We start from the raw sequence: 13,162 nt of genomic DNA, 5'->3' as shown, positions 1-13,162 counted from the left end.
ATTATTTAACTGTAATAGACCAAAACCAATGTGTAGCGATTGAACAAACTAAACGGATGTGCACGACTTCAAACTTTCCATATTATTTTCGTTCTCCAGGTTATTGTAACAAGGGTTCTAGCTAATGCATAATATTAGCTTCGTAAAAATGCTGTGATCCAACATTTTTTTTTACACTCTCCTGGCTACTAAAGAAATTTCCTATAGCCCCAAACCTTTAACAGCAGTAGGCTACGACGAGCCAAACCAGTAAATATTTAACTTTTTAAGTTCATCCCCAAGAGTCCATCTTTGCAACCGAGAGCACCTAAACTTCCAAGACCCATTATGAATGGGCCTAACTGTCTATTAGGACATAAGGAGATGGAGAACCCAATGTCTTAATCCGACCAAACTCAATTCCTCATAAGTAGCTTAACTATCTAATAAAAGACCAATGACGACGCCCTGGTGGTGATACATTAGTTTAACCCATGATAAATTGTACAAAAGGAAATTGTTTCCATTAATTCTCTATCGTATGAAGTGAACATGAATACAAATAAATAGGCCTATGGCTGTTCCTGATGGGTGCAACTACTTCCTAAATATATGCAACAGCTAAGATGCTACTATCCTAGAATACATCAAATAACAAAATAAGCTAGGAAAAAGGTATCCTAACAAACTAAGATAACAACCAATCTACAACTAATAACAATCAGATCAGATCGAATCTTCTATTCCAACACTCCCCCTCAAGTTGGAGCATGAAGATATGAAATGCCTAACTTGGGAAGGAAAGCCATAAAGGAAGCGCGTCCAAGTGCCTTTGTGAAAATATCCGCAAGTTGGAACTGAGATCGAACAAAAATAGTACGGATAGTCTTGGATAACAACCGTTCCCGGACAAAGTGGCAGTCAATTTCAATGTGTTTGGTGCGCTCATGAAACACAGGGTTGGCTGCAATGTGTAGAGCCGCTTGATTGTCACAACACAACTCCATTGGATCATCATGAAAAACATTAAGAGATGCAAGAAAGGACTTCAACCAAACTAATTCAGCCGTGGTGGTTGCCATGGAGAGGGTATTCAGCTTCTGCCGAGGAGCGTGAGATGGTGAGCTGCTTCTTTGTTTTCCATGAGATAGGTGAATTTCCAAGCATAATAAAGAACCCAGAAACTGACCTACGAGTTAAAGGACAGCTGGCCCAATCGGAGTCACAAAAAGCATGAATTTTGAGATCACTCTTGGAAGGAAGGAGAATTCCTTGGCCAGGATTCATTTTGAGGTATCGTAATACTCTGATAGCAGCTTCATAATGCACTTCCTTCGGAGCTTGCAAGAACTGGGAGAGAATATGCACGGCATAGCTTAAATCAGGCCGAGTTATTGTAAGATAGACTAGCTTACCCACAATTCGTCTATAACGTCCCGGATCACCATAGGCAGGACCATCATCTAGAGCCAAACGATGATTTTGTTCAATTGGGAACTGAACTGGTTTACAATCCAACAAACCAGTTTCTTTGAGAATATCCAACGCGTATTTACGTTGACACAAGAAAATACCGTCATCATGACGAGCAACTTCGATGCCTAAAAAATATTTCAACTGGCCCAAATCCTTAATTTTGAAGCATTTGTTAAGATAAGCTTTAGCCTCTTGACATGCCTGTGAATCATTCCCTGCCAACACCAAATCGTCAACGTAGATCAAAATGGCTAAGAAACAAGGACCACGCTGCAAAGTGAATAAAGTGTGATCTGCTGCAGATTGAATAAAACCATATTGGACAAGAGAAGTGCTTAGTTTTGCAAACCAATTTCTGGGAGACTGTCGCAAACCATATAAGGACTTTTGTAGGCGACATACTTTGCTTCCTTGCCCTTGATTAAAGCCAGGTGGGATGCGCATGTACACTTCTTCATCAAGATCGCCGTTAAGGAACGCGTTATGAACATCCATTTGATGTAAATACCAACCTTTTGCTGCTGCAACCGAGAGTAAAGTTCTAACACTCACCATTTTCGCTACTGGAGCATAAGTCTCAGTGAAATCCTCGCCTGGAATTTGGTGATTGCCTGCGATTACTAATCGGGCTTTGTAACGCTCGACGCTGCCATTTGAGTGATATTTAATTTTATAGACCCATTTACATGGAAGAGCATGCTTCCCAGCTGGTAACTCGGTGATAGCCCATGTATGATTTTCTTCTAGGGCTTGGATCTCTTGTGCCATGGCTTGACGCCATTCGACATTTGCCATAGCTTCTTTAAATGAGCGAGGTTCAGTTCCTGTGTCAATAGCAGCAACAAACATGCGATGTTTTGAAGAAAATTTGTTAGTGGTTACATAGTTTGCAATAGGGTACCGCATACCTGAGGTAGAAGTGGAAGAGGTGAGAGCAGGTGGTGGTGTATGTGTTGTGATCATATTACAGTTGTAGTCATTCAAGTATGATGGTGTTCGTCGTGTTCGTGCTGGACGATGAGACTCAGGTTGAGTTGTTTCTTCACTTCGGGGCCCCAAATCACAACTGGGCTCTTCAGTTCTATGTACTAGAGTAGGTGCTGGATTTAGATTCCCTTGCATGGGATCAGGAGGTGATGGAGAATGCTCAAGGTGCTCAGAACTGCACTCTGTTGCACCACGTGTAGAACTCCCCCTGGCGTCGGGCTGTGCTTCAAGTACAGAACTTCGTGATGGATGATCAGGGACATGTGGGGTCACTTCATTCGAATCTTCTTGAAGAGAAGAAGGCAATAAAGGACGCGGAGTAGGTAAGTCTGCCGCAATAAATGGAAACTCCTCCTCATGAAAGCTAACATCTCGTGAAACAAAAAATTCCTTAGTATCAAGGTCATAAACCTTCCAACCTTTCTGCCCATAAGGATAACCAATAAACATGCACCTTCTAGATCTTGGGCTGAACTTGTTTGCTGGTTTCGGTTGCGTCACCACGTAACATAAGCAACCAAATACCTTTAAGTGCCCATAGTCATCAGTGTACCCATGCAGAATTTCATGAGGGGTCTTTCCATGAAGAACCTTGGTTGGAGTTCGATTAATTATGTGGGCAGCAGCCATGACACTTTCCCCCCAGAATTTAATAGGCAAGTTAGCTTGAAATAAAAGTGCTCTGGACACGTTTAAAATATGCCTGTGTTTTCTTTCTACTCGTCCATTTTGTTGTGGCGTATGGACACATGATTTCTGATGAAACACACCATTTTCAGTGAATAATTCAGCCATCTTATGAGAAGTAAATTCTGTGCCATTATCTGTCCGAACTGATTTAACCGTTGTATTAAACTGATTTTGCACCATTAGAAGGAATTTTCGCAGAAATAAATACGTTGCACTTTTATCATTCATTAAGCAAACCCATACAGCACGACTAAAGTCATCAACTATGGTTAAGAAGTAATAAGCACCCGAAGAAGAGGGAGTTCTATAAGGACCCCATATATCACAATGAATCAGATCAAATACTTTATTGCTTTTGCGATCACAAATAGGAAAAGAGGATCGAATTTGTTTGGCACGATAACAGACATCGCAAGCCTTTTTATTCATACTGCAAAATTGAAAACCTCTAGAAAAAGAGAGCATAGAAAGTGCTTCAGGTGATGCATGTCCCAACCGCTTGTGCCAAAGCTCTTGTGAATCATTTGAACGTGTTGTGAAGGCTGCTACTTGGCTTGGTCTCAACACATACACACCATCCTTTTGGTCACCCAATCCAATCTCCGTCCTCAGCTTGCGGTCCTGTAACACACAACAATCATGAGTAAACACCACATCAACGTTTTGTTGTCGTATCAATTGAGAAACTGATATCAGATTACACTTTAGATTAGGAACAAATAAAACGTTGGATAAAGAAAAATTGTCAAATAAAACAGATCCTTGTTGCTTTGCATAAGTGACAACTCCATTAGGTAAAGCTATTGACAAAGGCTCAATGGTCGTAATGTTTGCAAATAAGTCCAGAATTCCTGTCATGTGGCGCGATGCCCCACTATCTATAAGCCAATGTGAATTTTTACCAATTAATTTTTCCTCCGATTGTTGAGGCTGATCAACCAGTGTGAGTAGTTTTGTTACTACATCTGGTGTCAAAACAGGAAAAGCATTTGCTTGCTCAGATGAGTCCTCCGTTTGTGCTGCGTTTGCAGCAAAAGGCTTTGCATAGGAACCTCCTTGTGAGTTGAGCCATCCCCCTTGTGAGTTACTTCTGTAACCACCAAAGCGGCCACGACCTCGCCCCCTTCTACCGTCGCGGCTGAGAGCTTCGCGCCCCTTGCCTTCGTCACGACCAGGGAATCCGAATGCTTGCCAGCAACGCGAGGCCTCGTGATTATTTCTGCCACAATGGATGCATGGAGGACGATCGGCAAACCGGTCCTTGGCTGGTGCAGGTGCTTGTACTGCATTTCCAACTTCATCATTACGAGGAGTCTGATTTCGAGTGATAGCTCTGTGAGTCTCTTCCTGGGTCATAATGGCATACACCTTATTCATCGTTGGAAGAGGTGAATTGTTGAGGATTTGAGACCGCAAATTGCCATAGACATCATCAAGGCCCATAAGGAACTTGTATACCTGATCATGTTCCACTTCTTCTTCAACTGCCTTTGCATATGCGCAGTTTGCTCCACACGGACAATGTGTATAAGTTTTGCTGCTGGCGAGCTCATCTCAGACAGCCGATAGCTGCATGTAGTATTCTGCAATGGTGGTACCTTGCTGCCTTATGGTGGCCAAACTAGCCTTGAGTTGGTATTGACGAGTAAAATTTTCGACAGCGTACCTTTCCTTCAGGTCATTCCAGAGGTCTTTTACCTCATCAAAGCACTTAATGAACGGTTGCAATTTCTGATCGATGGTATTGTGTATCCATCCGTTGATCATGGAATTACACATCTCCCAGGCGCGCCACTCCTCTGCTTGCGCCTTGTCAGGTTTCTTAATGGATCCATCAATGAATCCCAACTTGTTTTTTGATTTGAGGGCATTTTTCATGAGTTTTGCCCAGTTCTCATAATTTGCTTCCCCTCTCAACGTAACATTTGTCAAGAGAATGCCAGGATTATCTGAACCGGCGAGATAGAAATGTGAACCCGGGTCTGTGGGTTTCGTTCCACTAGTGGTCATCTTCAAGTAAGACTGAAATCTGCTCACAGCTTTAGAGTTGTGCACGTCTGCGGAAGTGTTTAGGAAAGACAAGCTCTGATACCATGATAAATTGTACAAAAGGAAATTGTTTCCATTAATTCTCTATCGTATGAAGTGAACATGAATACAAATAAATAGGCCTATGGCTGTTCCTGATGGGTGCAACTACTTCCTAAATATATGCAACAGCTAAGATGCTACTATCCTAGAATACATCAGATAACAAAATAAGCTAGGAAAAAGGTATCCTAACAAACTAAGATAACAACCAATCTACAACTAATAACAATCAGATCAGATCGAATCTTCTATTCCAACAACTCACATAATAGGAAGAGTATGTTTTGGCACCCTTGAAAAATTTAATAAAAGAAGAGGTAAATCAAGGTGTTTGGCTTTATTTTTTAATATATATTTATTGTCAAACCGTTTGAGAAGCACTGTTGTGTTTTTTTAAGGCTTATGGGGTTGTTATAAATTTTTTTTTTATTGCAACCAATAAACTATATACATCTACCGACACATATTACATGTCGACCAACACATACTGCATCCAGGTATGGAACTGGCACGTTGCAAAGATCCAAATACTTACCAAAAAAGGATGGTAGATTCCTAAATCTCAATGGTGAAGATTTTGCCACAATCTCGCGTTATCCAATTAGCCATCTATCATTCTCTTGAAAACGACCTTTTGCTTTTTAAGTCGGTGTGGTGTGACAAGGGGCTCACAACAACTTGTCAATTTTATTTTTTTTAACATCCTAGCTGTTAAATTAGACTAAAACAGATTCAAATCTTTAATTCACAATCACACCCAACTTGACGGAGGTGGTCCAATTATATAAAATATACGCCCTCTAAAGAAAACTAAGTAGGTTATGTCTAATAATGAAGATGTAGATATTGGTGCTGGAAATCAAATTAGATTAATAGCGCATATAGAATTTGGGCACTTAATACGCAAACGCAGGCAGAGCTTTTGTAAGTCATTTTAACGGGACATCAAAATAAAAATGGGGACAAAAAAAATATTAAACTTCAGGCTCATCAGGCCTTTCACAGAGATTAGGGGTTTCTTGCATGACTTTAATTTCTTTTGAATGTGAATGGGGACATCTGTTAGCAAGGGACTTCAACTTTCATGACAGGGGCCTTAAGCTTATCGAATAAAAGGTCAATTCTTCCTTTGTTTTGGTCGGCAGTCTGTAGTAAAATAATCAATTTTTTTAACATTTGAACACCAAACCCATCATCAAATCATGGAAGTTGGAACACTCGGAAGCTAATTCAGCCCAATATGCAACATTGATATTTTAATTGAGCCTAAGGTATAATCACATCAACTCTTAACAAAAGGGATTTCCCAAGGTACTGTACTTCTTTCCTTTCCCATCTGCTACTACCGCCCAGCATCTTATCCCCCATTTAAAAAAAAAAAATTGTTTTGAGAGAATACCATGTATTTACACGTTTCGCATGAGTTTATTCAGTCTGTTTAATTTTCTATTTTTGGACGACATGATTTCAGTTTCAGATAGCTTAAATACAAGAGAACAAGAGTGGTTTGGGACATGCAAGCGTGCTACTGCCAACTAGTGGTGCATGACGGGATGATTAGAAAACCAGGGATGACAAAATAAGCTTAAAGCAAATATAATTCTTGATACTATTGTTTCAAATATACAATAGCAAGCAAGGAGTTTATCCGAAGACAAAGTTGATCATCTATTCGACCTCTCATCCAAAAAAAAAAAAAAGGAAAATATCTCCACAGAAGTAGCTCTCTAGAGGCAAAATCTATAACTTGCTTCTCCACTAAACTCAACAGAAAAATAACCCTGGAAACACATCTTGAAAAATAAAATTTTAAACCTATTTTGGAAATCCTTCAGTATATATGCACATGGAGTTGCTCCTGTAAATCTTGGAGGCACTCAACTCCATTAAAACATGGAGTCTAGATAACTATAAGGGCGTTTTCTGATGAACTCCATCAAGCTACCATAGGTTCGGTCAGCAATACCAACTAATAGAGCCTCTGTGTCCGGGCTAAAGGATACACCAGCGATCTCACCAAATAGATCTATCTCTTGACCTTGTACATAACCAGAATGTGAGTCAAATATATGGACAAAGTCTGCCGGTTCAGCCATGGCCAAAAACCGTCCATCTGACGAGAACCTTAAGGCTCTTATTGCACCCATTCTTCCCTTTAGCACAGCCATGGAATGGGAAAGATTTCTGATGTCCCACAACCTGCATGTTGTGTCCTGATTCCCAGTAGCCAATATTCGTCCATCTGGGTGCCATGCCGACGCAAAAGAATAGTCCAGGTGCCCTTTTAGGCTCTCAGTAACCTGGGAGATACCATTAATAATATACAAAAGAAATTAAACAAAACACCATGGATCATAACACCTTAAAAACAACTGCAAATTAAACTTACCGTCCCGGTGTTAGCATCTGCTATCAAGCACTCAGCACTGTCTCCTAGAACAGCTAACAACTTTCCGTCCGGACTAACCGAAACATTCTGCAAAGGCCAATATATAATCATCATTGTTATTTGCTAAAAGTGTTCCTAGAGATGAAGATCTATAGTAAAAGGAATATCTGTTATGACACTGACATTAACAGACCAATCATATTTGAAACAACCAAGAGAAGCAAAATTCTCTGCATCAAAAACCCGAACTTGGGAATCATTATTTCCTGCGATGACCCTCAATGACCCACTGCAAAATGAAGGATCAGTTACAAACCAAACCAAAACTAAAAACTTTTAACATAAGGTTATGCATTAAGCTGCATACGTCGGATTGCGGTAAACATCCACATCATTGGTCATGGCATTATCATCGGTAGTTATTTTGCTGCAGAATGCAACTCCGGAATGTTTCAAATTCTGGTCAACAAATAATTAACACGCATTAAAAAAGAAGGCCTTCATATGATCGATATATTTGATTGAAAGAAGTCATGATCTACCCTACCTTGCAAACAAGCTCACCACGGAAACCACCTGCCACCATCAAATTTTCCTTAACAGCCATGGTGCTTATTTGCACTCTCAAGGCAGGCTGAGCAAAAAACCCAGGACGCTTCTGCAAAAAGAATATAATAACACTCATCCAATGCGTTGAGTATGAAAGAAATACATGTGATCAACTAAGTGGCTACGTACAAGGGTTGGAACAATCGGTTGAGTCATGTTTAGAACTTCTTTAGCCCTTCGTAGTAATGAGGACCAATGCATCAGTGAAAAGTTTTGCATAAAGTATACATCATGCTTTGATGTTGCCCACAACATATTCCTCAGCTGCACACACAAGAAACATATTGATGACATCAATATCAATCCAACTGGGCAGAAAAAGAAGAAGTTAAATACATGATTATGGTAAACAAGCTACTAATATCGCTCAAGACAAAACAAGCAACACACACCATCACTGGACATACCCAGTTAATTAAAAATGTTTCTATCAAAGTTACATTATTAGGGGATTCAGGTATACAATGTCAAGGAGTTTCGTTAGTATTGCCCGTGGCCAAACTACAGTTGATGACACTGACGTAGAAAGGAGAACGTGGAATACAAAGGCAGAGAACAGAAAAGGCTACGGTTATAATAAAGTGTAAACACTGGAATGGTTATTGTACAAAAAATCAAGCAAGAAGCAACATCATGAAAATCCACAATCACCAGTGTATGGGGAGAGTTTATGAAACCAAACAGCAAGGACAGCAAGAAAATACAGAACTTTTGAAAAGAATAAACTTGACCATACATGTTTCCAACAAATTAAACCAAGTGCTTCATGATGACAAAAAAAGTGGAATTAACAAATATTCTAAAAAACTAGGTAATTTATAAAAAAAAAGAAAAAACATAGTTCCATGAAGCATGAGTGATCCTCATATAAATGCTAAATCAAACATCTAAGATTCTAAAGCGGTAATCAGGTAATAGACTATCAAAGTAGAAAAATGAATTAACACAAATTAAACAGTAACAAAAATGATAACTCTGCTATAGACAATAAGATCCTAGAAATATACAGCCAAACACGAAGAGGCAAAGCCCTGCTCGACAAGAACAAATCAGCGCCAACTCATAACAGATATTGTTAGAGCCCTCTAAAATGTGGTCAGATATTTTCCTATCATACCATAAAATAACGTCCTGCCAAGCTGCTCACTTCCCACCTGCTTTAAAAGCCAACATAAAGAGAGAAATAGAAGTCCTAAATGCAGAAACAGGTTAAGACAAAAATTAAATTACAGAAACATATATTGCCATAGTCACTACATGCACAGAACTATAAAGGCAAATGAATAATAAAATGTACAAGAGAATTATCATACATATAGAGTAACAGACATAATAATGAGAAACAACAATGGAAAATAAAACCATTCAAGGTGCAAAAAAGGGTACTGATCAATCATGGCTTCACAGGACTAAAATATTTGGCTTCAGAACCCTAAACAGATTCCTGGTTTAGAGAAAACTAACGTAACATAGGCCAACTTCTCGTAGTACAAGACTGCTATTCCGGTTAAAAACAATATCGGTATAATACAATTCATTTGCACTGAATCTTAATCAGAAATCCACATGAAATTCTGGAAGCCAATGGTATAAAGTTGACAAATTGTTGTGTATGGATGTGCATAGTAGGTGGCTTTGTGTGCATCTACACTATGTTGCAACTTGCATGTAAGCACATCAAACATATGGAACAAGATCTTTTACAGGAAATCACCAAAATTTTGAGAATGCCAAGTCATACCATATCCTTGATGCATCCATATCCATAAATTGGCATGAAACTGCCTTGTCTGTAGAAAAGAATATATGGCATCTATTGGAGATAATTCTATTGAAAATGTTGAACTAGAGTGTTGAACTAGAGTGTGCAAGGCAAGAGAAAAGCAGCCTTCAGGAACATTTACCCAAAGAGGAAAAAGAACATTTAGTGAATAAAATTCTGATTCAAAAGCCTTCAAGTACAGCAAATAATAAAGAACCTGTGGATACATCTTTTCAAAGAATTTATCGTAAAGAAGACTCTTCAACAAAAAGACTGGGCATAGCATAAATTTAACCAGGGACAAAATTGTTTACAAAACTGGTTTTAACACAAATTCTTATAAGTTCGCGGGGAAGAACAAGGTTTTTACAAATTAGTCCTAAAAACTTTTCAAATTTCAAGTTTGTTGGGAGCTTGCAAATGTAAAATCCAAAGAGATTTGATTTAAATTCTTATATAAAGTTGGCAGACTTTAATTCCATCCGTGTGTAAAGGAATGATACAGATTACACAATCCTGCAAAACTTGAATACAGAAATTATACATAGCAAAACACGTTATAGTCATGTAACATTATCAGCAAGGTATGGCTGCGAACAACAGCATAAAAAATAAACAAATCAAATAAAGATGATAACTTAGCAGACCAATGAACACAAATGTCCTGGAACTTGCATAGTTAAAGAAATTGGTATCAATTAAATAATTCTCTACCTGGAAATGCAAAATTGTCGGTTTGACAAGCCTGGTATTGAACTGGAAGTCATAGAAGGTATTCCCTTTCTGCACTTCCAAGAACTCCTGTCAACCAAAAGAACAAAAAAAAAAAAAAAAGTTAAAAGTTTGAAAATACGTTACGAAATAGTAATTGTAACTTTCCTCAGAAACCAAGGTGAATAAAAATCACCTTGTCCAGATTCTCACGAGAGTGAGAGAGGCTCTCGTAGTTTTTGTACTGTTTCAAACGATTCTCACGGTATTGTTCTCTACTGTGACCAAGCCTCTCCCACCGAATTCCCTGAATATCTTTCCCGTTTCTCGCCTCCGAAGCAGTGGTATCAGTCTTCGCATTTCTCTGCTGCAAAATCTAAATCTCTCATCATCTCATATACGAAACAAATACTTACAAAAAAAAATTGTGAAACAAGTGTACCGTTTCAAAATCATCTTCGAAATCGGAGTCCTGAGAATCAGAACCGGAGTTTGGTTGAGAAACATTGTCGGAGAAGATGTCTTCGTCTTCGAAGTCGTAATTGTTTTCAACAAAGTAATCGAGACCATCGTTGTAATGTGCCATCATCATAGTTTCTTTCTTTCTTTCTTTCTTTCTTTTTTTCCAAAAACAGAAACAAGAAGGAAGGAAGAATGTAAAAAGGGCAAAGGACAAAGTTCCAGGGGGTGCTGTACTTATAGAGAGTGTTGAAGGAAGGTGAAGGTCGTTGATAATGGTGGGGCCCCTTCGGTATTAAAGGAGAATGGAATCTGTGGGCTATGTTGTGGGCTCCACTTAACCCCGTTACTTTTCTTACTCCTGCCGTTTCCTTCAGATTTCTTTATAACACGGACGCCAAGCCTAGGATTGGGTTTTGCTTTTTAATTAGGACGTAAAATACGAATGATATGATAAAATATGTGCATTTCGTAAAATAAAAAAGATTTTGGTAAAATTAAGATCAGAATAATTTACGTTACTTTACAAATTTCATGATCTATTATTATAATTGTTACTTTTTTTAAGTTATTTTAAATTATTTTAAAGAAAATATTTTGTTTGTTTTAAATATAATTAATCTAAAGAGGAAGGTTATACTTACAATTTTTTTTTTACAACCATATATCATAACTGTTGATTTCCGCTAATCAACGATTGTCATTTATTATGAATTAATAATTAATTAATGATTTTAATTTGCGAAAATCATAACCGTTAATTGACGGAAATCAACGGTTATGATATATGGTTGTAAAAGATTGTAAAAAAAAGTTATAACTATAACATTTCCCTAATTTAAAATATTTTAAAAATCATTTCAAATTTAATATTTTCAGCATATATATATTTATAGGAAACGATCCAGTTATAAATTTTTTTATAAATTATATATATATATAAAAGAATAATTTTTTAAGAATTATTCATCTCCTACTGACCGTTCGAAAATCGTGCAATACTTTTATTTTTATTTTTATTTTTTTAATAAATGGTAGCCCATATATACTTGTATCTGTGATATAAGATGAAATATTTCAAACAATATATATATATATATATATATATATATATATAGGTAAAATTATTTCTGTAGCCGCTTCACGTACAGTAACGACGGGTGTATGGTTATGATTTTTCACATTTAATGCTTCCATCCTTTGTATGGTTATGATTCCCCGCATTTCATGCTTTTAAGTATATATATGGCAAGTATTTGATTGTTGCACGTACAACAGCGGCAGAAATGTAAATCTCATATATATATATATAATATATATATATATATATATATAAGGGAAGGATATTGTGACAACCAAGTTATGTTACTGACTACCAATCAATCTTACCGTTAGATCAATTATATTGATCCAACGGGTATATTTATTTCCATTTTTGTATGGTCGTGATTCCCCAAATTTAATACTTTATATCTATTTTCACCTTTGTATGGTTATGATTTCCCATATTTAATGCTTTCACTTTAAATATGGAGAATCATAACCATACAAAGATGAAAATAAATATAACCGTTGGATCAACATAATCAATCTAACGGTGAGATTGATTGGTAGTCACTTGGTAGTAACACAACTTGATTGTCACAATATCCTTCCCTATATATATATATATATATATATATATATATATATATATATATATATATAACAAAGAGTTTTATAAGAGTTATATTGCAGGAAAAGTGATTGTGTAATGTTATAGAAATTCGTTTTGAGTGCCGTAGTTTTTTTTTTTTTTTTTTGCGCTTCAAAAACTGTGAGCTCCATAAAATATTATGTGTGTAAAAAAAATTTTTGTGGCATGTTAAGTGATGAATGCAAACCCATAAACAAATGATCCTGAGTGTAGAGAGATAGACTCACACAAACTCAATTGGCACTCTCATTTTTTACAATTTTGGTAGCAACCAAATAGAATAAATATTATTCCTGATTTATCAATTGAGGTT

General features: G+C 37.3%; 1 protein-coding gene across 9 annotated transcripts; it reads right to left on the bottom strand.

Moving 5' to 3' along the window:
• Positions 1 to 6,795: 6,795 nt before the first annotated feature.
• On the bottom strand, positions 6,796 to 11,344 carry LOC133291633 (uncharacterized WD repeat-containing protein C2A9.03-like). Of its 9 annotated transcripts, none has more exons than XM_061489925.1 (9): positions 11,137 to 11,344; positions 10,891 to 11,070; positions 10,698 to 10,784; positions 8,351 to 8,485; positions 8,160 to 8,270; positions 7,980 to 8,071; positions 7,796 to 7,901; positions 7,613 to 7,699; positions 6,796 to 7,523 (listed from the first exon to the last, which is right to left on the bottom strand). In XM_061489925.1, the coding sequence occupies exons 1-9, from the start codon at positions 11,284 to 11,286 to the stop codon at positions 7,110 to 7,112; spliced, it is 1,362 nt and encodes a 453-aa protein (XP_061345909.1). In that variant the 5' UTR covers positions 11,287 to 11,344; the 3' UTR covers positions 6,796 to 7,109. The 9 variants fall into 9 exon arrangements, with proteins under 9 accessions (XP_061345909.1, XP_061345907.1, XP_061345908.1 ...); XM_061489923.1 differs by having other exon boundaries at positions 10,891 to 11,061; XM_061489924.1 differs by having other exon boundaries at positions 10,891 to 11,058.
• Between the last annotated feature and the right edge of the window lie 1,818 nt (positions 11,345 to 13,162).

Source organism: Gastrolobium bilobum, unplaced genomic scaffold (genome assembly GCF_033153095.1).
Source record: "Gastrolobium bilobum isolate Gb01-03AN ecotype WA unplaced genomic scaffold, APGP_CSIRO_Gbil_v1 utg1076, whole genome shotgun sequence".
NCBI classification, from domain to species: Eukaryota; Viridiplantae; Streptophyta; class Magnoliopsida; order Fabales; family Fabaceae; genus Gastrolobium; species Gastrolobium bilobum.
The sequence above is the reverse complement of the archived record's forward strand: the minus strand, read 5'-3'. Positions and strand labels throughout refer to the sequence as shown.